General features: G+C 45.7%; 1 protein-coding gene across 1 annotated transcript in view; it reads right to left on the bottom strand.

The window, feature by feature from the left end:
* The window catches only part of DHX34 (DExH-box helicase 34), a 1,224,470-nt gene that overhangs the window by 336,707 nt on the left and 863,250 nt on the right, over positions 1 to 24,513 (bottom strand). Inside the window, exon 14 of the mRNA XM_069644554.1 lies at positions 1,209 to 1,475. Coding sequence (XP_069500655.1) covers positions 1,209 to 1,475 — 267 coding nt within the window. The remainder of the gene's footprint in view (positions 1 to 1,208; positions 1,476 to 24,513) is intronic.

The raw sequence follows: 24,513 nt of genomic DNA, 5'->3' as shown, positions 1-24,513 counted from the left end.
CTCAAAGTAGTAGCAGGGCTCAAGCTGAAGCCATGTGTAAAATGAGAAACAGTGACTGTCTTTTTTTCAACTTCTGGATCTACGCCGTCCTCAGGACTCGAACCAAGGTCACCAGATTTGCAGTCTGGACACTTCACCACTACACCAGATAAGCTGATGGCAAACAACTAAAGGTAAAAGGTCACATTTCGGGACTGTATGTTCCAGGGAAAACATGGTTATTGATTCTTGGAATTGAAAACATGCGCACCTTTTAACATTTTCAAAACACGATTAAAAAAAATTCCTCCCCTGTTTTTGTATGCGTGTTGATTTGATGAAAGGCAAATGCCGGTTACATGTCTTTCCATCAAATTATTTACAACGAAAATAAAATCCATCGAAACTCATCCATCGAAATGTTTTCAATTGAAACACTATTAATACAGTTGAAAGTGCATATTCATCAAAAACAATGAATCGACAATGACCACAGGTTCGATGAATAAGCATGAATTACGAGGAAAGAACCCTATAAAAGCAAGTCACGCAAAGTGACAGTTGCTACTATGTTACAGTTATAATACATTATAATATATTTTTAAATTCAAATTAATAAAAATGTTCCAAACAGTTTTAATAAATTTTCCAAACAGTTACAATTAAAATGTTCATTATGAAAGACAGAAGAAAAGTTGTCATTATAACATTTATAAGCATAGCCATTCTATGAAAATAAATTCTATGTAAGTTAAATTCGATGAACGTGTAATTCGATTGTTTCATTTCGATGAAAATTCTTTGTATGGAAATATTTTCAATGGAAAGACTGAATACCGCAAATGCCATGTGTCCTGTCGAATTTGTATGGGTTTGCAAAGCCAATTGATGTAAATTTGAATATTTCACCTTGATATACACATTTCTGGTGATGTCACATCCCAATTCTAATGTTAATTAGTCCCCCCACAATTTCTTTTAGGATTTGAGCTCTGAGTTATAGCAAACAAACAACCATTATTGATGAAGAATCACAAGTGCCTCCTGGCATTCAATCATACAATGTGCAGAGTGTTGCTGAGTACCAGAAAACGTGGAAATTAAACATGTTTCAAAAGAAAGGCAGGACAAAACACTACCATTAAATCCTTAAGTTCATGGACAAATAGCTTTCTTTTCAGTCATCTTACAACGCTGAATTTAATGCATGTCTCACTGGGACATCTTACCTTGATTTTCATGAAGTCCACTAGGTTGCTGGCTAATGAGATAATTCTTTTCTTCTGGCATCTCTGAGCTCCTTCATCATCATCCTTGTGCGGGCTCCCGAGACGTGCAGTGATGACTTTTTCCCACATGGAGCGAAGCTGGACAGTGGAAGTGAGAAGCTCTAAGGCAATCTCACTATCACAAACACAGACCTCAATCCAACCATCTGACACAATGCGACAGCAGTCAGCACTGGTGTCTAGGGATCTTGAAAGCATAAGTAGAGCCTGGCATGAAGCAAGAAGAAAGGAAAATATGGGGTGCATTTCCTTTTACAGTAGAAAAACTAAAAACATTAACAAGAAAACATGCCAAAGGATCAGGAACAACAAGAACAGAGGTGTGAAATGTTCAAGTAGGTCAGCAGCAAACAAGAAATAGAAAAAAGAGAAACAAAATGATTGATACCCACTTAGGATTGGAGGATCCTGGCAATTTTCAAAACGTTTTAACTTGAAAGTAGTCAGCTATAGAATCATTAAAATACACCAATCCACTGAACGAGAACCTAGCATCCAATTATAGATGAGATTGATGTTTCTATTGTAGGCTGCTTTCAAGTGGACAAGAAAGGGAGTTTAGTGCAGGCAGTTGCATGCACTCTCTGACAAAAGTTATATATTTATTTGTGATTAAATCACTTGATAACTTAGCTAAATTTCAAAGTTTACAATATATAGCAATAGTACAGGGAATACAAAATAACATTTGGAACAAAAGACCATGGCGACTACTCTACTCTTAGTTATTAGTACTCTTACCTCGATACCTATGGGATGTCATTCCCAGAAAGGGGACAAGAGCACATCCTGATGTACAGCAGCATTAATCTTAAAAGCAATGCAGGATTCATACGCGGACATGGCCCTTCACACAAGCTTCTCGCCTCCACCATCATTTCTTTTATCGGCTAGAAATGGGCACCGCCATGATGGTAAACCGGAGTATGCGCTGAGGATCAGCTTTTCAGTTCCATGCATGCACAGTAAGCAACGCTCTCTAGGTTTTAGATGGAAGCAAGGTCAGCTTCCAAATAATGCCACCGAAAATTATCCTCATTGCATCACAACTCATTCCGACAGTGTCCCTACATTTTGCCCAGTCCTTGATTTGATTTTAGAAACTTGTATAGCGCACACAGACAGACCTAATCGTATAAAGGCGCAGATGGTAAAATAAGGCAAGACAAGAAAAAGTTGAGAGGGGCCAAGTTCTCAAATGGGGAGAAATTACAGAGGCCTCAGGCGGTCCCTCATTTATAAAGGAAGGTTTTTAGAGCTCTTCGGAACTGCTGAAGGGAATCAAGGGCTCCGATTTCTCTGGGGATGCTGTTCCACAGCTTTGTGCCATATAAAGCAAACTGCCCGTCTCCCCTCGTGACACAGCGAGATCGAGGAATTTTCAACAACAGTTGGTCCCCTGACTGTAGCAGCCTGAACAGTTAATACCAGCTGAGCTTTTTCACTAAATATGATGGAGCCAGGGCCTTTAGGCTCTTAAAGATCAAACAAGCCAACTTAAAGTTTATTCTATCATCCAATGACAATCAGTGGAGAGTCTTGTGGGCAGCTGATACATAGGCAGGCCTATTCAGATGTCAGACAAGTCTAACAGCTGCATTTTGGGCCCTTTGCAATTTCTGACGCTGCTTTGCTGGAATTCCATAAAGGAGGCTGTTGCAGTAATCCAAATGTGAATTTACTAATGAACCCACTGCAATAGCATGATCACTACTAGGAATAAACTGCAAGACTTGACACAGCAAACGCTGGGAGTAAAACATTGTCCGCACTTTGGCAGTAGCCTGGCTTTCGCTGCCTAGGTTATCTTGCCATATACAGCCCAAGTTTATGATTGGATGAAGTGGGGATTTTTTTAGGGGCGCTTCCCTACTGCAAGAAGTTGTTTCTACCCAAATAGGGCGACCACAGTCTTAGCCAGATTAAGCTGCAATTGATTTTCTGACATCCAGAGACTGATGTCAAGACAATGATTGATCCTAAGGAATGTTTCATCGATATTCCCTATTTTGATGAACATCTGGGTGTGATTGGCATAGGAGTGAAAGTTAATCCGATGACTCCTCAGAATGTTCATCAAGGGCCGTAGAACAATATTAAAAAGAGCAAAGGGGACAGGGAAGAACCCAGCGGAACACCACAACCCAAGAGAACGGGAGCCGACAGAAAACCCCATATTTATACCTGGTAACTTCAGTCTGAAAGGAGGGAGCTAAACCATTTAATGGCATATTCAGAGACGTTCCCATTCGAATGCACTGTGTCCTCCCACATACTCCTCATCTTAGATATTCGATATCCAGCTTCAGCTGCTTTGGAAAACAAAAATTTGCCAGAGGGCGCTGTGCGTCGATGGCGTTGACTCAATGTCCCTCGTGGGCCTCCGTCTCGAGGATGTCATCAAAGGTATATATAGCTCACGCAGTGCCGGTTGGCTTCAGTTCTGTTTTTTCCGCAAATTCTATCACTTCAAGAAATACGGCGCGCTTCTTTACTTCATGAATTTATTGCTTCGAGAAATCTAGTATGTCGTCTTCATCGAGACTGAAAACCCTGAGGACCGGGTTCAAGAAGTCTTGAGACTGTGCGTCGAAATTGTCATTAACCGATCCACATTGCATATGTTTATGCTGCCTCAGGGTGGAGCATAACACCTCACTGCTCAACGTGCCAGTCGATGACAGGAAAGGCCTTCAAGGAACAAAATAGGAAGTTGACGGTAGGTTGAAACCCCAAATCATCTAACCCGACCAAAAAACTTTCGACCAACCAGTCGAGAGGCAAATCTCCTCAGAGGAAGAAAGTTAAGAGGTCGATATCCAGGTGTGGCTCCCACCACTCTGCATCGCTGTCGAAGAGGTCCAAGAAGAGGCACCATAGGTCACCTTCTTCGACTTCATCGTCGGATGCTTCCCCTGAGAGTGTGTCATGCCCTACACAGAAATGCACACCGGCCGTGTGCGAGGCTTTCAGTGCAGAGATGCTAAAAATATTTGAGAAACAAAAGCCTCCAAAGCCATGCTCCTACCGCACCTTCCAAAGAAGCCGGGAAAGAAACAGCTCGACCAAAATCCTGCATGCCCTCGACGAAGGCCTGATCCTCACCTAGCGCGTCGAGGCCTTGAGTCGATTCATTTAAGGATCTGTCGAGCCAAAAGCACAAGCATAAATCGAGGTCGTTCACACCATTGTTGGGAAGGAGATGGTCCTAATCCACCACCCTCGTAAATCAACTACGTGTGGGCCAAGGGGGAGACGTCACACCCCCACGACACTCATCCGCTCGAGATAACATAAAAAATTGCATGAATAACATAGTGTATGTTTCCGACAATGAGACACCATTTTCTATTAGGCCAGACGCCATCTTTTCACTAGGCCCAAAAATCATTAAACTCAGCTCTCCCATCCCCAGCACCTCATACAGAGATCCCAAGGCATCGCCACCACCTGCCAGCTCCGCGTGAGCCTTGTTCTCACGAAAGTCCAGCCGTTCCATGTTGCTAATCTTTAGTATCTTTTCCGAAAAGAATGTGCACTGCGGAGAGCGCCAGACAAGAGACAGGCCTCGGCCCAAGTGCCCACTCATCTCCACTAAACTGCCTGTGCCCTCGCAAACCCCACCCGCCAGGCCAGGGACCACCGGCCCGACCCCCAATTCCCTTTCATGCTGATACACATCTGACCCCCTCTCACTGATCATTCCAGAATGCCCACCATAGACTTAATACTGTGCGGCAGTATAATCCCCCAAAAGCAACACACGTCTGTTTGCATCATGATGCACCAGGAAAGGCTGACTGTAGATCAAACCCCCTCGGTGGGAGCCTGGGAGCGGGAACTGCACTATCGCAGGAGCCCTGAATGTGTAGGACAGCATACCAGTATATTATTCCCTCTTTCCGAAGTACCCCCATTCATGTGATGATCAGGTGTCCACCATTATCCTTGATTTGTTAATTCCTGACGTTTAGCTTAGATAGTTAGCATTGTAGCGCCTCTTTGCCCTGACCTTCACCGCAGAGATGAGCCCAGCTGACCATGTGCACCATGATCGACTGGGAAGCAACAACCAATAGAGCCCAGGCATCCCATATGGAGCTGGGTTTATTATATATATTTCCAGCCAATTAACTATGCAGATGTGTTACCCATGTATGATGTCACTTATGACGCTTGGTGCCTTTTTAATGTGCTGGCCGTGTAATTTTTAGCAGAGCGCTGTCGGGCAGCAGAGTTCTTTGCTGGCATTCTTTATATTATACAAACTTTGTTATCCTTGCAATTTATCTCTTGGTCTCATTCCCTGACGGCGTGTGTGACTCTAGTATGCATTACTCTTGGGACACGTGTATGAGTGGGTGCCTTCACCATCGACCCGGGCTGCACCTTCGATGCCAGCCAAGCCCTCAACATCAACTTCAATGACGAAGGCATCAACACCAGCTGTGCCATCATTGCCAGCTGCGCCATCGACGCCCGAGCATCCCATCAAAACCTATGGCGCCAGTGAAAAATGTTTTGACGGCTCCTCCAGCATCTAATCCATTCTTCATTAAACCCTTGATACCTGAAAAGACATATGTGCCTTTACCAAAGAAGTACTTTTTTAAGTCCCTTACATCAATATACGAGGAGAATGAACTCTCAGATAGCAAGGCAACATTTGGCCTCCAGTTTGGTACGCCAAATGTGCCAGAAAGTTTTATTTCTGTGGAATCAAGGTTGAGAGACCTTTATGACAACCGGCAGACGGCCAGTGGGGTGGACACCTCGTCTGAGCTAGAGTTTGGAAGACCAGAGGCAGAGGAGCATGCTGATACGTCATAGCTCATGTCATGGACTACTTGGGGTGGAGTAGGCCTCCGTTACCATTCAAACAGGATGACAGAAATCCTAGATAAGGGTCTTCAGTCAGATCCTATATTACCTGTTCATATTGCTCTGCAAAAAAGGGCAGCAGCGAATTGGGAAACACCAGAAACCAATCCGGCTGTAAATAAAAACTTGACCAAAAAGTACCGCCCTTCCAGTAGTGACCCTGACTACCTGTCAAAGCATCCCACTCCAGAGAGTCTGGTAGTACAGGCAGCTACAGCAACTTCTAAGCAAGCAGCTTACCCTACCATCTCTCCAGATAGGGATGACAAAAGAGTAGATGGATGGGCACGGAAGGTATTTTCTGCAGGGAGTATGGTGCTTAAGTCAGCCAACCCTTCATGTGCCCTTGCAAAATTTACATTCACTCTATGGGACTGCATTTCCATGGCAGCAGAGCACATTCCTGAGGGGGATGAATGAGACGGGTTCTTGGCCATAATTAGAGACAGCAAAGAAGCCATGTGCGAGTCTCTTCAGTCAGGTCTGGATTCTACTGACAGCATCAGCAGAACCATGGCTACTAACACTGTTATATGCAGATTTGCGTTGGGCTTTGCAACAGATGTGCAATCCAGACTCCTCAACATGCCCTTTGACGGGTCTCACCTTTTTGGCAACAAGGCTGATGAGTCTTGAGAAGTTGCAGACCTCAAAGGTGACAGCCAAATCTTTAGGTGCCGTTATTTGGCAGCCTCAGCCTTTTCGACCTAGTGGACAGCCTTGGAGGGGTAGATCTTTCCGCTACTACTCCTCCGTTGGAAGAGCGAGGGGAATGGCTGGGCAAAGAGGCCAAAGAAAGTTCCCATCTGGTGGACGAGGGAGAGGTGAGAAGCCAGATAAAGCAGGGGCGCCGTTACCATCTGCCACTGCATCAGCTGCCTCAAAACCAATCTGAGGTCTTGAGTCAAGTCACCAGTGAGGAGCAGACAGTCTCAGCCTCTAGAAGTATGGTGAGTCAATACTTCATATGCTTGGGCATTGAAAACCACAGCCCATGAGTACTGCCTTCCTTTTATACAGAGAACTCATAGCAATCCACCAGGGAGCCTCTCTTTGAGGATTCCGGATCCGCTCCTTGTGCAGGACATTTTAACCCTGCTAGATAAAGGCACTATAGAACCAGTGCCTGTAGCCGAGAGGAACAAGGGATGGTATTCCCCTTATTTTCTAATACCCAAGAAAGACAGAAGACTGAGACCCATCTTGCACTTGAGACACTTGAACAAGTTCCTCAGGAAGAACAAGTTCAAGATGGTCAAATTTTCTCAGATTCTTCAGGCCCTCCAACTCCAGAACTGGATGGTGTCATTGGACCTTCAGGATGCTTATTTTCACGTACCTATCCATCTCAAGCACAGTTGGCGATTCTCATTATCAATTTTGAGTTCTGCCATTGAGGCTTACCTCCGCCTGAGGGTTGTCACCAAACTGATGGTGGTGGTGGTAGCAAGTCTCAGGCGGGGGAGGGGGCTGATTCACGTCTACCCCTACCTGGATGATTGGCTGATCAGGGCGCGCTCTCCCGAACAAGTCATGGATCATCGCAACGTCACATGCCACTCTCTTCACAGACTGGGCTTCTCCCTCAGTTACAAGAAGTCTCATATGACACCTTCTGAAAAGCTCCAGTTCATTAGAGCTGTACTGTATACATCCTTGGGAAAGAGCTTGCCACCCGAGTTGTGGGCTCAAGACATTCTACAGATGGTCACCAAATCCAAAGTGCCCAGCATCTCCCGGCCTTCGATTTTTGGTGGTTGCTCGGCCTAATGGCATCTTGCATCTTTCTGGTGCCAGAGGCCCACCTGAGAATGAGATCCCTTCAATGGGCTGTCAGAACTCAATGGCCTCTGTTCTCAGGAAAGATGTCTGACCTACTTCAGGTTCCAAGGAGGTTTGCACAGGATCTTCCGTAGTGGGCCGTGAGGACAACATTCTGAAGGGAGAACCTTTTTGGCAACATGGCCGGAGATAACAGTAGTGACGTACGCCTCACTCACTGGGTGTGGAGCCCACATCCACGATCTGACAGTCAGCGGTCGTTGGTCTCCATCAGAGTCCAAACTACATATCAATCTTTTGGAGCTGACAGCAATCTCACTAGTGCTCAAGGCCTTTCTGCCCTCTGTATGGGGAAAGAATGTCCTGATAATGACAGACAATACAGTGTCCATTTGCTACCTCAACAAGAGAGGTGGTGTACGGTCACTAACACTGTGCAGCAAGGCAACTCAGCTCTGGTACAGGGCAATTCAAGAGGGAATCTCTCTAGCCTAGCCAGAGAAGAGAACACGGCAGTAGGGGCTCTGAGCAGGCAGAGCACAGTCTCCGACGAGTTGGAACCAGCTCAGGAAGTCCTTCAAGAGATCGTCACCCTTTGGGGAACCCCTCAAGTGGATCTGATCGCGACCGGTGTGAAACGGAAGTGCGAAATGTACTGCTCCAGGAAATCCCCCCCAAGAGAAGCTCTAGGAGACGCGTTGGTGGTGGACTGGGAATTTCCACTCCTGTACGCGTTCCTCCAGTCCCCGTCATTCCTCATGTGATCAGTAGGTGGAGAACGTTCGGGAAACACATGATCGTAATTGCCACGGATTGGGGCAGGAGGATGTGGTACACAGACCTTCTGGACAAGTCCATCTGTCCTCCAATGCGTCTTCCACAAAGAGAGAACCTTCTCTCGCGAGAGGACGGTCGGGTTCTCCATCCAGAGGTCAAGACACTCAACCTTCATGCTTGGTTTCTGAAAGGCTGAGATACAAGTATTCGGACCTCCAGGATGACGTAATGGAGATTTTGTTTTCGGCCAGAAGGCCAGCAACAAAGTCTTTGTACCATTGCCGCTGGAACAAATTCTGCAACTGGTGCAAAGAAAATAATGTAGATCCTTTTCTGTGTAAAACACTGGATGGTTTATCCTTTCTACTATCTTTAGCCAATCTGGGGCTCCAGATTGGTACTATTAAATGCTATTTGGCGGTGCTGTACATCTTTAAGCGCTCGTCAGAAGAATGTTCACTTCAAAATCCTGACGGTGACACAATTACAGCAATGTGTCCTCCCCCCATCTCCTTTCCAGGTTGCAACTTGGGACCTTAATCTGGTATTAAAATGTCTTATGTGTGCATCCTTTGAATCGTTACACTCATGTCCTTTAAGGTTGTTAACCTTTAAAACCATTCTCCTGGTAGCCCTAATTTCAACCCGTAGAGTGAGTGAGTTGCAGGACTTTCATCTAAACCGCCCTTTACTAGTTTCCATAAGGATAGGGCTGTTCTGAGGGTTAAGTCTTCATTCTTACCCAAGAACATTTCTGACTTTCACGTAGGACAGACAACTGTTTTACCTTCTTTCTACCCCCCACCTCATCCTGGCAAGGAGGAGAATAGATACACAGGTTGGACCCTCGAAGAGCTTTGAGCTTTTATATATCTAGGCTGTCAAAACTTTGCATTGATGATCAGCTGTTCATTGGATATACAGGCCACAAACTGGGTCAGGCTGTTACGAAACAGACCTTAACCAGGTGGATCATCCTGGCTATTTCGGAGTGTTACAGAATGGCAGGCAATTATCCTCCCGAAGGGTTAAGAGCCCATTCCACCAGGGGCATGGCTACCTCTACAGCCCTGCGAAAGGGTGTACCGATAGAATGTATTTGTGAGGCAGCAAGGTGGTCTACGATTCTCACGTTCACGAACCATTACTGCCTAGAGTCTTCCCTCGGTCAGGATGGGAACCTTTGAAAAGCAGTCCTGCGCTCGTTTCATGAAAACCTATAAGAAACTGAAATTCTTACTCCTTCCACCAATCCAACACTTCTTTGAGAGTCTATCAATACAAGGGAGGACACAATCCATTTGAAGAGCAAGTTACTTATCCCTGGTAACGTTCTTTCAACTGGATGTTCCTCCCATGTATTCCTCATCGCCCTCCAAACCTACCCATTAGTAGAATGTCCCATGCTATTACAGCTTTCGTTCCTTCAAGGCTAAGTACGGTCACTCCCGAGGTTATGCGGGTGTTTTCTACTGTAAGAAAAAAAAACAGACTGAAGCCAACGGGAGCGCTGCGTGTTCTATATAAACCTTCGATTACATCATCCTCGAGACGGAGACCCTCGAGACCCATCAGATCAACGCCATCATCGCACAGCACCCTCTGCTGACATTTTTTTGCCAAACCAGCTAAACCTGAATATCAAAAATCAAAGATGAGGAATACGTGGGAGCAACATCCAGTCGAAAGAACATTACCAGGGGTAAGTAACTTGTTCATCTCTTTAAGACGAGTAAGCAAAATCGAGTGATCAACCGTGTCAAAGGCTGCAGAGGGATCCAACATCACCAGAAGGGAGAGATCTCCTTTATCTGTGGCCTCTAACCAATCGTCCTGAACTGCCAGAAGGACTGTTTCCATTCCAAACATCGGTCTAAATCCCGACTGAAGAGGGTCTAACAAGGATTCCTTCTACTACATAACCTTGCAGTTTACTTGCGACTACCCTTTCAAAAAGTTTGCCAGGCCACGGAAGACCAGCAATAGGTCAGTCATTCTGCATAATAGATGTATCCAAGTTGGGTTTTTCAATAGAGGCATAACCACTTTTTTGAGATCCAAGGGTACAGTGCCCTGCTCAAACATTTATTTATGAAATTTGGCATAAAAGGAGCGATCTCAATCGGCAGGCACTTTGTGGTGCTTGCCAACAATGGAAATAAGAAATCGTTGTTTGGTTTAAGTGAAGCAATTAATAAGTGCACCTCTTCCCCTAGAACAGTCCTAAAATCAAAAACCCTGTACTTGGAGATACCAACAGTTGAGCTGAAACAATATGTCTGGGCTGGGTCAGACTTGTACTAAGAGAGGATTGACGATTTAATGAAATGTTACCCTAAATAGTTTATTTTTTTCTTTAAAAAACTTATTAAACATATTGGCCTGCCTAAAGGGGTAGTTCACTCAAAAATGTTATTCTTTTAAAAGATGGGCCATAATGAAAAACTTACATACAAAATCATTTTTTAAAAAGTTCCTTTGTAAAGTTTTTAGCAAATGAGCCTCAAAGTCATACATTTAAAGCACTAGGAGGAATCAATTTTTTGAAAGGAATGAGCCTCCTGTGCTTATATTAACTCTGCTCTTGCAGCACTAATCAGGCAAGAGCCCCCTACTGGGAGCATTTGCTTATTGCTGCTGGAGAGCAGAGAAGGCTGGCGGACTACAGCCTGCCAGCGTTGTATTGATAATTGCTGTGAGTTTCTTTTTAAGTAACTGCAATTATTAATATTCCACTGTCTGCTGCAATTGGCGGGTAGCATAGTGTTCATAATTGCAGTTACTTTCTTTTTAAGCTTCCAGCACTCCCCCGTGCCGGGGGAGCCCTGGAAGCTTAAAAAGAAACTAACTGCAATTATCAATAAAATGCGCAGCATTCTCTGCTCTCCGGCATTAATAAGCAAAAGCTTCCAGTAGGGGGCTTTTGCTTGATTATTGCCACAAGAGCAGGAGGCTCATTCATTTCACAAAATGGAGGCCCCCATACTACACATTTTAAGGCTCATTTGCTGAAAAAGTTACATTGAACATTTTTAACAAAAAACATTTTCCGTACATTTTTTATTATGGCCCCTCTTTTAAAAGAATACAATTTTGGAGTGAAGTGGCCCTTTAAAGAAGGATCCATTTCAGAGGAGAGACACTTAGGATGGCAAAGATTTGAAATGACAGAGAAAAGCTCTCTAGGATGATGTTTAGCCATGTCATTTTTCTCACGGGTATAAGCACATTTTGCTCTAGAAATTGCTTGCTTATACTTCATTATTAGAGCATCCTTGGCAGTAATAATCCCATTCACTGTTTAACCCTCTCTCCATTTATGCTCTGCAGCTGTACAATGTTTCGGCAAAGGAATTAAATCTTGGGTAAACCAGGGTTTAGATTTTGTTACTTTTATTGGCTTAAGTGGTGCTACCTAGGCACAAATATTGCCCAGTATAGTAGTTCCACAGGAAAATAAAAGTAATTATATTTAAAAAGAGGCAAGATAGTCGCCAAAGCCTGCTTAACCTGTACTCCAGGAATGTTAGCTAAGTCATTCATTCTGTGGGCTAAAACTGCAGCTCTGACATTACATGTAGATTGCTTCTCCGCATCATGCCTCAATAGAAACATTTCAGCTAAATGGTCTAACCAGTGTACTGATAACATATCTGTCAGGGTTACATTATTCCATCTTAAAAATAAAATATCTAAACAATGAACTTTATTATGGGAGGGAGATGTGGTCAATGAAGATAGAATATGACTGTCGATTTCCCAAAGTTTCTTAGCATCCAGATTTGCGGACGTCCAGCCAAACTTTAAAATCACCTAAAAACAGAATCTCTCTGTATTTGCTGTGTGATAGAGAGATGAACAGATCCAGCTGTTCTAAAATAACCTTAGCCGGATCTGGGGGGGGGGGCTCTATACCCAAACATAATTTTCAATGAGGATGTGGCGGTGGTCCAAAGGACAAAATGACCCGCTTGTGACATCACACCCAGCCATGCTGCTAGAACTCGCTGTCTCTGGCCCACCCAGCCACTGCTTATCAAACCACCTGATTCATTTATCTTCCCTCATTTCCCTTGAGTTCATCCCAGTGCATACACCTTTGTTGCTTCACATTGTAGGACGTCCCTTGCATACTGTGTAGCCGGGATGAGGCACTTGTATTGGGGGGGGGGTGTGGGGGGGGGGAGGGAAGCCAAAATAACAAGCAAATTATCCTTATTGGAGGACTGTAGGCAGTAAGTCCTTCCTTTTCTCACTTAACTCTCGCTAACTTGCAAACCATAACGCCGCTCACATTTTTGGGTGTTTAAAGGCTGCAGCATTTCTTTCTTGTGGTTGGATACGTAGACCTTGCCAACATGTTGCACTTTTCTCGATGTTCAACAGACAACACCAGCGTTGGTGCACTGGGCCTCCTAGTCATAGCCCAGGTGTCAGACTCCTTCGGATATTGGCCAGATAAACAAACCAGATACTGAGGGATTAGGTCAAACTGAAGCAATGGTGTGGGGAAAGTCAAAATAACAAGCAAATTATCCTTATTGGAGGACTGTAGGCAGTAAGTCCTTCCTTTTCTCACTTAACTCTCGCTAACTTGCAAACCATAACGCCGCTCACATTTTTGGGTGTTTAAAGGCTGCAGCATTTCTTTCTTGTGGTTGGATACGTAGACCTTGCCAACATGTTGCACTTTTCTCGATGTCCAACAGACAACACCAGCGTTGGTGCACTGGGCCTCCTAGTCATAGCCCAGGTGTCAGACTCCTTCGGATATTGGCCTATAGCATGGTGGGACCCAGAGTTCGAACCCTTGGTTATCAGCATCTTGGCTAGCTTCCTGCATCGTGTCTTGATCACCTCTTTCACCTGAATCTCCTCTTGTTTCTCATCATTGGTCTCCTCCATACCTTTCTCCTAGGCCTCCTAAGAAAACATTTTTCTTTTTGCTGCTTTCCTTACACAGATATCAATGGGAAATCCTACTTTTTGGTGTTGCGCTGTACCTTTCCTGACTGTTGGTGGTAAGCAAAGCATTTTTGTTTCACTTACCTTTGGTGACGACATGGCAAACAGAAGGGTCTCAGACTTTGGGTCTTTTCAAAGAAAACTCTTTATTGAGCAAATGTAATCAAAATTAAATCGGGTTTAAGGAATAAAGCGAAGTGCACAAACCTAAACCCATCCCTGTACAAATAACACAAACCCAAGGCGCATTTCAAATATTAAATAAAAAGGTGCCCAAAGTACTAAACTTGCATGTCACAATTAATCCTTAGTTTAAAATAAAGGTTTCTTGACTCAAAAGTTCCTAAAAAGTGAGTTGTCAGTATAGCCAAATCAAATGCTGAAATGAAGAAAATGAACTTAAATGTTTTCCCAATGGGTGAAAAGTGGCGAGGGTAAAATATCTAACTTAAAGTCCTCTTCTAAAGTAAGAAAGTTCAGCAATTCAAATAGGTCTTTTCTTAGGGTTTCATCAGGTAGACAACCAACAGGGCCGCTTAGGCAAAGAACTCAAACTGGTACCTGCAGTTGCCTTCCAGTTGCATGGCCTCTGAGGCCCGGGAACAGCTGGGTCATGCGCGTTAGTACTTTATTGAAAACCTCTGGGTGATTCGTCCCTCTCTCTTATGCTCTCTACTTATTTGTTTGGTATGTTGCCCCAACATCCTGTTGGGGTTATGTGTTTTTCTCTCTCTTTCTTCCCCAGCATTCAGCTTCTACCCCTCTTCCGCTTCCAGGGATATTTTGTGCCCAAATTCCTGCTCGGGTCTTTCTCTTTCCTTTTGCTTTGCCCCTCTCCTTTTCAGGGGGCTTGGCATTGCTCATCTTTCCTTCAGGAGTCCATCTTTACCTTCTTTCTCTCTCTCTCTCTCTCTCTTTCTTTGCCCCTAATGTCTTCAGGGGACTTGGATTATTGCCCCTCTCTTCTTCAAGGGATCTTTATTTTTTCCACTCTTCTCTTGGTCTTGGTTTACCCTCCTTCTCTTCAGGGGTCCTATTCTGCCTTGGTCTCTCTAACAAGGTCTTAGCAAGGTTTCGCCTTAGCCTCTTCCCATGCAGTTCAGCTCTTCCACCTTTTAGGCTTTGGTGGTGCTGCAGGAGTACGCTTTTTCTTCCCCCTAGGTCAATCACTTTCCTCCAGGCTCTTCAGACAGCTCCAAGGCAGGCAGTGCTCAGGGTAGGTGATGCTCTGTCACCTAGGCAGCAACTCCTCCCCCTTCAGGATACAGCTCCTCTTAATTCATCAGTCTCTGGAGAGAAGTACAGGGCATTTGTCACTGACTGAGACATGTTCAGAGTGAGCGGGCTCTGCTTTTATAGTCAAACTCTTCCTCATCCTGTTGGCCGCCGATTAGTGGAAAAACCCTGCTTACGGTATTCATGGCAGGGTGTTTCCACTCTGGTCCTCCTCCGTTAGGCTTTCTTTTGTGATTGGTCAGTTTGAAGTTCTGTTGTTTTTATCACGTTTTCAATTTAATGTATTCTTCTTTTGTCCTGGGCCTCTTTGAAATATAAATTTGTCTTTTCCTTGGGCTCAGCTTCTTATTTTATTAATTTAGGTGCATCCTAACATGACCCTAAATTCCCCTATGGGGATTTGAACTCTGGTCCTACCACAGGTTCTATTTGTTCCAAACATCCTGGCCGTTTGCTTTCGCTGACAAATGAAAATCTAGAGCGTTTTCCTCTGAGGTCCTCCAGCACCTCTCTGCCACCGTCTCTCCACTTCCCTCCTGCAACGCTGAGGACAGTGCTATGCCGGCTCCTGGAGCTCCAGTCCGGGTATGTTGTGGGGTAGATGTCCCTCTGTTTCTCTTTGTGGTGTGAGCTGTGACTAATCCCACCTTGCTCAGCACATCTGTTTTGGGGGCACTGATCAGTCGCTATGGCTATCAGTGCAGAAGAACTCTGCTCTCCATAGTAAAATTCCCTGCTTGTTTTTTCCTGCACACATCACCTTTTGTGAAGAGTCTCTATAACTTAGTTTTGGTAACTTTGTGGTGATGTGCATGGTGGGTCCAGGATCGGCTGGTGGTAGCGGATACTTTTGTTATTGTTTTCTTTTTTATAGTGTTGTGCACCTTTGAATTTTACCGCTTAACGACATTAAGAGTACCATATCCTGTACGCGAGGCAATGCGGACGTGAGATGGAGAAGCTCCATCCACCAGGCCCGATAAATCCGGTAACATCCGTGCCCAAACGATTACGCTGAATCGTGGGGCCGACTGCAGACCCCTGCAGGGACTCTGCATGTTTGCCGAAAATGGCAGGAGTGAGGACTGCCGGCAAAAGTGAAATGGTGCCGGTGATCAGAGATACAGTGCAGCCACCATTTTTGATTAGATCCGAAATGAGGTGACACCGCTGGCATGGCAATCACCAGCCACAGTCTACACAGACTGCCTTAAGTGAGATCCTTGGAGGGTCGCTGCTTGGGTGCACAACCTGCTTTGGTGCACCGTGGGGACCCTGAGGTCTGCCGCCAGGATAAGACGAACCCAGACTCCTAAGGAGGGGGTCCAAGAGCGGGAGCCCTCTGTAGGCGATCATGGATTCTGAGTCGGCTTTGGCATCGGAGCATAGGGAAGTGGGATGCCCCACTGATAACCGCCACAAAGGCAATGAAGATATCTACTTGACCCCTGGTACGAGCCGGAGCACTTACTGCTACGGGGAGACGATGCAAGGGGGTTGTGCTCCCTGACAGGGCCACGTTGCGCCAGAAGAGACTTATAATGCTGGTGGGGAAGGCCGGGGTACCCTTCAGCGCACTGATGGCCTGGCTCCCTTGGGCCCATACGGGAGGACCAGAGCATGGGTTCACATCACAACTTCCTTACCTGCTGGCCCGTCACCCAAGGTTGCCGTGGTGGCCTGTGCCAGCTTGTGAGTGTGTAGTACAACTCAAGAAGCAGTTGGCTCACACTGCAGTCATGCAGGACGCCAGACGTAGCTCAGCATTTCATCTGGGGTCAGCCAAAATCTTGATTTTCCCGGACTTTATCCAAGAGGTACAGAGTTGTACAGATCCTATGACACAGTGTCACATAGACTTGGAGATATAATGTTCTTTCAGCCGAAACTGAAAGCACTGATGGAGGTTCGCTCCCTTGTCTTTCATGCCCCCCAGGAAGTTTGGGACTGGCAAGAGACTGCCCAACAGAAGGGCCCTTCTTGCAATGGTAGTGCAGGAAGTAGGCCAGCTGGGATGAGTGGAGACCAGACGGGGGGAGTGGGCACAACGGGACCTGCCAATAGGGTGCAAGTATGGGTTGAGGGAGGGACTGTTTCTTTGTTCATGGAAGAAGCACCCAGAACTGATGTCGAGCAGAGCTAAATGAGTGGATGCATCCGTTGACCTTCGGAATAGTTGTTGATTGCTGGGGTTAGCAATGAAGTTGGGTGGCCCGCTGGTACGGTTCTGTAATGCTGGAAATTGTGGGTCTGCACCTCGGTACAGAAAGGGCCTGGGGCATTAACAGTAATGGTGGGTGGTGTCAGGGTCTCTCAGGGAGGTGGGGGGGTTGATGTACAGGGAAGGGGAAGGATGTGGTATGCAGGTGGACTGTTATCCTTATTTTAAGGGAACACGCAGGTGGCTTTGACTTTCCGCCAGGGTTTATCTTTGCCTTTACAACTTATGCTTTAGTTACTTTATAGGTTGGGCTATAGATACACTGAGTTTATCAGCGGTATAGGGTGGGGGGGAATTGGATGAAACAAATGAGTATGGTTTTGTTGGGGACGTGGATGTAAAACATTACGTCATGACAGCACAATGTTGGAAGAAAGTTTCACAGGTTTCCAGTATTCGGGTGCACCAGGTAGTGTGAGGGATTAGAAATGTGAGGTGAATCATGTTGTAAACATTTCTCAATAAATGCCATTTTATTATATATAAAGGTTGGATGAACAACTCGCTATCCCTTCCCAGACGAGGATTTCCCTGCCTAAAATAAACTAAAGGAAACACTCTAACAAAGGATATCTTCACAACTTCGGCGAATTCCCCTTCCAAAGGTTAAAATGTGATTCTGAGCCACAGTTCAAGAAAAGAACACAAGGAAATCCTGGAGTTCAACAAAAGTTCCAACACGGTCTTATGCCACTTCAACTTGTTAGCGTAAACTTCCAACACAAAAAGTATAAGGCTTTTCCTCCTCCTTGAATAAGTTCTCAGTTCATGAATAGCAGCAATAATTGTATTGGTCAGGGTGATTTTTCCCACAACAAATAAATTACAAAGAAATGTACTTCACCAACAACATAAATGGTCTCTGTCAGAACCACTCCGTAGCACTTACTCCCATGCCAGACTCATTTCTCCATAGGTTTGTCATCCAAGTATACTCCCCTTCCCGAACAACGTTTCACTACAACCGTGCCTTTGTGGTTTAGATCAACTGACAAGAGGTTCATAACAATTCATAATGTTCAACAAATTGTAGCTTCAGCTCTTGCAGCAACTCCTTAGGGAAAATAAGATCACATTGATGCTCTTTAATAATCTTTTACAAATGATGCTACTCTCCCTCTGAATATCTCTTCCCAAGAAGGGCAGCCTTTTTCCACTCTTGTTTCCCTATCACACCAGTAAACAATGACTGCCAAGGATAGGGTTTCTTTCTGCTTCTCCCCTGGCATTGGCAATGTGAGTTTCTAACAATTCACTAAATGTTAGACAAAGTATGGACAATAAGCCTCCCCCTTTCAGACCTTTAATTAGCCCCCTTTTGCTGTTGACAATGTTGTTCTTGCTCTAGCCTCTCTTGGTTTGGGCAATGCTTTTAGGTCTTAGATTTTAACAATTGTGTCTCTTGGCTTGGGCAATGTATGGAGGTCTTAGCTTTTAACACTATTGCCCCATTGGTTTGCTGGGTTTTCCACAGACTCACACCCATAACATTACAGTTATTTCCCTGGGTTACAAAAGGTTGCTTTTCATAAGTTAAAGATCCGAATTCACGTTGGGAATCGCTTTCACTTCTACGTGAGTACCGTGTCTGCCTCTGTTCAATCGTTCAAAATTGAATACTCGGAGAACGCCTGCATGAGCCATGCGAAGGGAGATGGAGCACTCTGGCTCACAACAAACCTGTCAACTCACTGAGTAAGCCACATGCCTCCATTTCTCTTGCGCTTGTGAAGCACTTCATTTGTGTATTCGCGCTATACAAATAATAAATAAATACATTTCACTTGTTGCTCGCAGGACTTCTGCTTTGGTGACTTCTCGCCTTTCAGCAAACTGCTTCCTTCAGTCTGCCTTCGCCCGCGCCACCTGTATTTGGATCGTTTCTTACTCCTGAGATCCCCTCGGGTGCACGCAAGCCACCTGAGATGGCCTCTCGGGAAGGAAAGCTGCCCGTGCTTTTGGTCCCGGTATGCAACCTCTGCAACACGGGTCTCCAACAGGCAACTTTCTTTCCCCCAGGCTTCCACCAGTGCGAACCTCTGCCCTTCCAACTCCAGGATGCACAGACCCTCTGAGGACCGGCAGCTGCAATCTGCCACACAGGGGTCCCGGCATCCTCTTTCTCTCCTCCAGCTTCGGTACGGACTGCTTGCACCAGTCATGCTGCTGCTTCTTACTGCTACTACTCGTCTCCTGCTCTCTCATGGCCTGCATCTGAGGGGGGTTTTTAAGCCTCTCAGCCTCCCTCTTGTGTGGGTCATTGGGATTAATGATTTGATTACTCCTGCAATATTGCACTTCTTCAACCCTCTTCCTGGTCCCAGTATCTAGAGAATTATGGGACTTGAAGTCCCTAATAAAGTTAGTTTTCGGAGCTTTATTTGATAAGAATTCATTTGTCACCAAACCTGTTTGACAAGGGCCAGGCAATTCTTTTAAGCTGCTATTATTCATAGAGTTTCCAAGTTTCAAGACCTTTGTAAGGCATTTTATAATTGTTTTCACCCCTATTTGCAGGCAGATCTTGAGGAATAGCAAGATGGTTATTGCAACATGCTATTACATATTTTGGCACTGTGGAGTTAGCTATCCCAGAGGAGGACAAATACTGTGTCTCATCCCACAGAGTCCTCTCATACCCCTGGGCCTTTTCTCTTCCCAGATGATCCTCCCACAGAACACCACCCTGAAGTTCAGGATCAAAAAGTGTCTGCCTTTTTCTGGCCACCTGAGATGTGACTATAAGCAAGGAATTAGTGAGGAATCTGTAGGATTCATCACAGTAGGTACTTGCTGAGTTATAATGACTGATGTGCAGGACCGTAAGGTGGCAGTGATGTTGTGGAACGTCAATGGATTATGCAACAAAATTAAGAGAGGGGTTGTATTACAGCTGCTGAACAGACAGAAACCTGCATTTGCATTTCTGCAGGAAACTCACCTGTCTGGTACTGAATGCATGTTTATTTAGGAGATCTAATTACACCCTAAGTGTGCATGCACGGTTCACTAGGGGAGGTTGCATGGTGCTGGTGCGAAATAATGTAACATTTGAAATCCAGAGGGTGGTTTGCGGGACCAGAGGATATGTGCTGGTGACCGGTAACTCAAGGAGGAGACATGGGGGCTGCAGAATGTTTACTAACCCTCACCCCTGCACAGGGACTTTTTGCATGAAATCCAGGGACTGTTTGTTCCACATCATGCTGACTGATGGCTGGTGGATGTTGACCTTAATGCAGTAATGGACAGTAGAATAGATAGATTGCAAAGTTCAAAAAAGATAGGTTTGAGGCACTCTGCATTAAGTGATTTTGCAAGTGCCACAGGGTTGGTTGAGGCATGACGCTACAAACACCCGCATGTATCCGCCTACTCCTCTCATTCAGGGATACACCTCTCTCTTTATAGGATTATTAGTTCACGCCTCACTCAGATATTCATAATGTAATTGCTGCAGAGCTTCTGGCAAGGGGCATTTCCGACCATTCCCCACTGCTGATTTCCATGGGATCAGACATTAGAGGGTGCACCTTAATGCATACTATCTCGGATCTCCAAAAATGCTACATAAACTTTGAGATACGATAACTGAATATTTTGAAATCAATACCAGATTGGTGGGAAGTCCTGGAATTATATGGGAGGGATACAAGGCAGCCAAAGGGGGGAGCCTGGGAGAAGGAAAGGCTGTCGAAAGGAACTGAGGCTAAATTATCGATTCTGTGCCTGGAGCATTTATTCCAGGAGGATCGCTCCTGCGAGACACAACGCCTAGTATTACGGGTGAAGGACTCTTAAAGCACTATCCCCACGGATATAGCCAAGAAGGCTTTCTTGGTATCCCGGGCTAGGATATATGAAATAGGGTATAAGACTGGGAAATTATCGACGTGGTTGGAACAGCAAGGCATGCCCTCAAGATACGTACACGGGGTCATCAATGGAGGGGGGAGACAGTCTTGGGTGATTATTGGATTTGTGAAGTATTCACAGAGTACTACAATAAACTTTATACAGTTCTAGTGGATCAGGGCTCCCCTGATAGATATTTTGTTCTCTTGGGGGAGAATCCGCTACTGCATATCACTGCTCTGCAAGCAGAGGAATTAGTAAAAGAAATCATGCGCAAGCAGGGACGGGAGCTGTGGCGGTGCTCCAACTGTGGAAGACTGTGAGACCCAATGGGTTCCCGGCAGAGCTATGATAGCGTCACAGTAAAGAAGTCACAAGGTAACGAGGACAGTTTAAATGTGGGCATGCTGCCACTAGACCTGTGCCAGTCGACAGTCATAGTAATTCATAAGAAACACAAACCACCCAACGACTGTGCCTCATACAGGCCCATATCCCTCCTCAATATGGAAGCTAAAATACTGGCGAAATTGTTGGCGACAAGACTGCTTGCAGTATTTATCTGCCGATACACGCAGACAAAAATAGGTTTTAACCCAACACAGCATCTCATATGAACACCCGTCAACTTCACACTGCCTTGGACATGGCTGACAATATCTATGGACCGCTGGCACTGCAGGCTATAGACGTTGAGAAAGCTTTTGACTCAATTCACTGGGGCTTTGTTTGGAAGACAAAGAGGTGCATGGGTTTCAGGCCAGGCTTCCTAGCATGACTCAAATTGCTGTTTATGCACCACTGGGCGGCGGTTAGGGTCAATGGAGTGCTGTCTATTCAGTTCCCATTGGAGAGGGGCATTCATCAAGGCTGTCCCATCTTCCTGGCCTTGTTCATTCTGGCCATGGAACCCATGGCAATCTGGCTCAGGGAAGACCCTCTAAAGAAAGGCTTTGCGTGGCCATCAGGACGAGAAGAGCCATGTATACGGATGACTTGTTGCTGGATGTAGGGGAACTACTGTGGTCGATTCCGAGGATAACTGAAATCCTAGAGATTTATGGGCGACATATCGGTCTCCGGGCCAACTGGTCCAAATCAGTTCTATTTCCAGTGAAAGGGTGGCACGGCAACGATCCCAAAGGATAACGACTTTAGAGGGGCAGAGGACTTGTTTAGGTATCTGCGTCTCAACCCCACCGCCTTTCTTGACTGTAACCTGAAATCTATCATATCGGCACGGGTAGTATAGCTCAGTGGCAACATGCTCATCTTGGAAGCAAGAGGCAGAGCAGCACAGGTTCAAATCCTGGGTCCATGCTTAGTAACCTCTTCAGTATTAAGCACGCTGTAAATAACCAATTACAATTACATTTGAGATTTGCAGCAGACACCTGTTTCTGGTCGGCCCTACCCTTACTGGTAAGAGCTGCAATGTTTAACTGATAACATTACCCAGATTTTAATATATTATCGCAGAAAATCCCAGTCAGGATCCCAGATTGTGAAAATCAGACCCCTGAGACGTCATTGAGGACACTGCAGTGGCAGTTTCCCAAACACAATCTCTGTATGGTTCTGTGTGGGATTAGCCTACCAGATCTCAGGACATATTATGGGGCCTTACAGCTGGCTGTGGTGAATTGGTGGCTAAATGGAGACAGGAACAGTCCACACATTGGGCTGAAATGTGCCGGTATGGTCCACAGAGACCAGGTAAAGACACTCCATGGACGTGTGACTGGAGTTGGCCTGCCCCCATCCTCACAACACGTGGTGAGGGTATGGGACAGGGCTAGGAAGGAAATAGGCTGGGGGTCGAGGGCTAATGACATTGCAGACCTCGCTATGGCACAACTGTGATGTGCCAGAACTCATGAAATTGACATTCTCATCCCAATGATAGAGCAAAGGCATCAAGGTCCTCGGGATGTGATTGTGATTGTTACTCACAAGTAACAAGACAAGACATATTCCAATATATCCAAATCTGTCATGCCATGGTGGCACAGTTCTACAGAAGCTATGAGTGCCCGGTAGTCTTCAAAACAGATGGAGGTAGAAACTGGTCATTTGGAGGCAGAGGAATGGCAAGAAGACCTCATTGCACCCTGAGAAACTGTGATACCGGTGTCATGATCTCTGCTTCCAAAAGGTCAGGGTTTTCCCAACTCCCTTGGAAGCAGATCCATAACCCAGGTTCCGAGTGCCAACCAGTCCCAATTGGGACCTTTTGGACCCAGTCCTGGCGCCAGTGGCACCAGGCTCATAAATATGCCCAGTCCCAGCGCTGGAAGCGCCGGGCTCATAATGCTTGGGTGGACTTACCTGCAGCAGACCATGCTGCTTACTTGCCTGCGAGTTGAGCCTCTGATCCTCTTCTGTTTGGAACTACTTTTCCTGTTGGGTGGGGCAGGAGCCACTCCCTAGATTCTGAACACTGGAACTCTTCTGGAAAGCAGGAACTCTTTTCTTACCTAGGCGTGGCTGTGGAAGGAGACACCTAAGCACTACAGGAGGCTATTTAAACCACACCCGATGGATGAATCTTGCTTTGCCTTATTCTGCATCCTCTGCAGCAGAACGCTCATCGTGTCTTCTGCATCTGATCCTGGGCCTAAGGAAAAAGGCTTACCATCCTGAATCCAGTCTTCAGCAACACCTATAAAGACAAGAAAGAACAGGTTAGCATTACGGTCTTCAGTGACAGCTCTTCACTTACCTGGTCCATCGGCTGTCACCAACGCCTCGCGCTGCATTCCGGCATCTGAAAGACAAAGGCTTACCTACTCTTTGTGCGCACCGGAGGTCTTCACACTGCATTCCGGCATCTGAAAGACAAAAGCTTACCAACTCTTCGCACGCTCCAGAGGCCTTCGGCGCTGCATCCCGCATCTGAAAGACAAAACAAGGTGCGTTTAAAGACATTGGGGAACTTTAATACTCACGTGCCATTACTCCTTTCCACATCTAACCCAGTGGGTATTCCGGCACCCTGCAGCTGCTCCGAACTTGTACCTGCAAAATAAAAAGACAGTTAGAGCGCATCGTGAAGCAGGCAACAAGCGCTTACTTACGTGCTTCCAGGCGCTTCTATTCATCACACGGGCTCCATCTTCAACTCACTTCAGCCCGTCATCCGCCATCGCCGGAACCCTGCAAAACAAGAAACATCATTACTAAAGACTTTAAAGACATTAGAATTACTCGAAACTTACCGTTCGTGCAGTAAACGACGGACAGCAGTCCTCTGAAGTCAAGAGGCCTGCTCCCCTTATCCAGTGAAGAAACTGGTTACAGCACTCTGCCCCGAGGCAGATGGAGAGCACGGCGTTCACTTACCTAAGGTGAGAGCGTTAACCTTTGGGGTTCTACAGGAGAAGAGAAAGGGAAGAAGAGAGAGACATTCAATAACCCAGTTCCTTAATCCCATATTTTCTATCTGCAGACATCTTACCCTTCAAGTCAGACATACAGTGCACAGAGGTCCAGCCCAAAGAGCCAGCCGTGTGTTACACATCACCTTTG

This window comes from Ambystoma mexicanum, chromosome 2p (genome assembly GCF_040938575.1).
Source record: "Ambystoma mexicanum isolate Mex_15411 chromosome 2p, UKY_AmexF1_1, whole genome shotgun sequence".
NCBI classification, from domain to species: Eukaryota; Metazoa; Chordata; class Amphibia; order Caudata; family Ambystomatidae; genus Ambystoma; species Ambystoma mexicanum.
The sequence above is the reverse complement of the archived record's forward strand: the minus strand, read 5'-3'. Positions and strand labels throughout refer to the sequence as shown.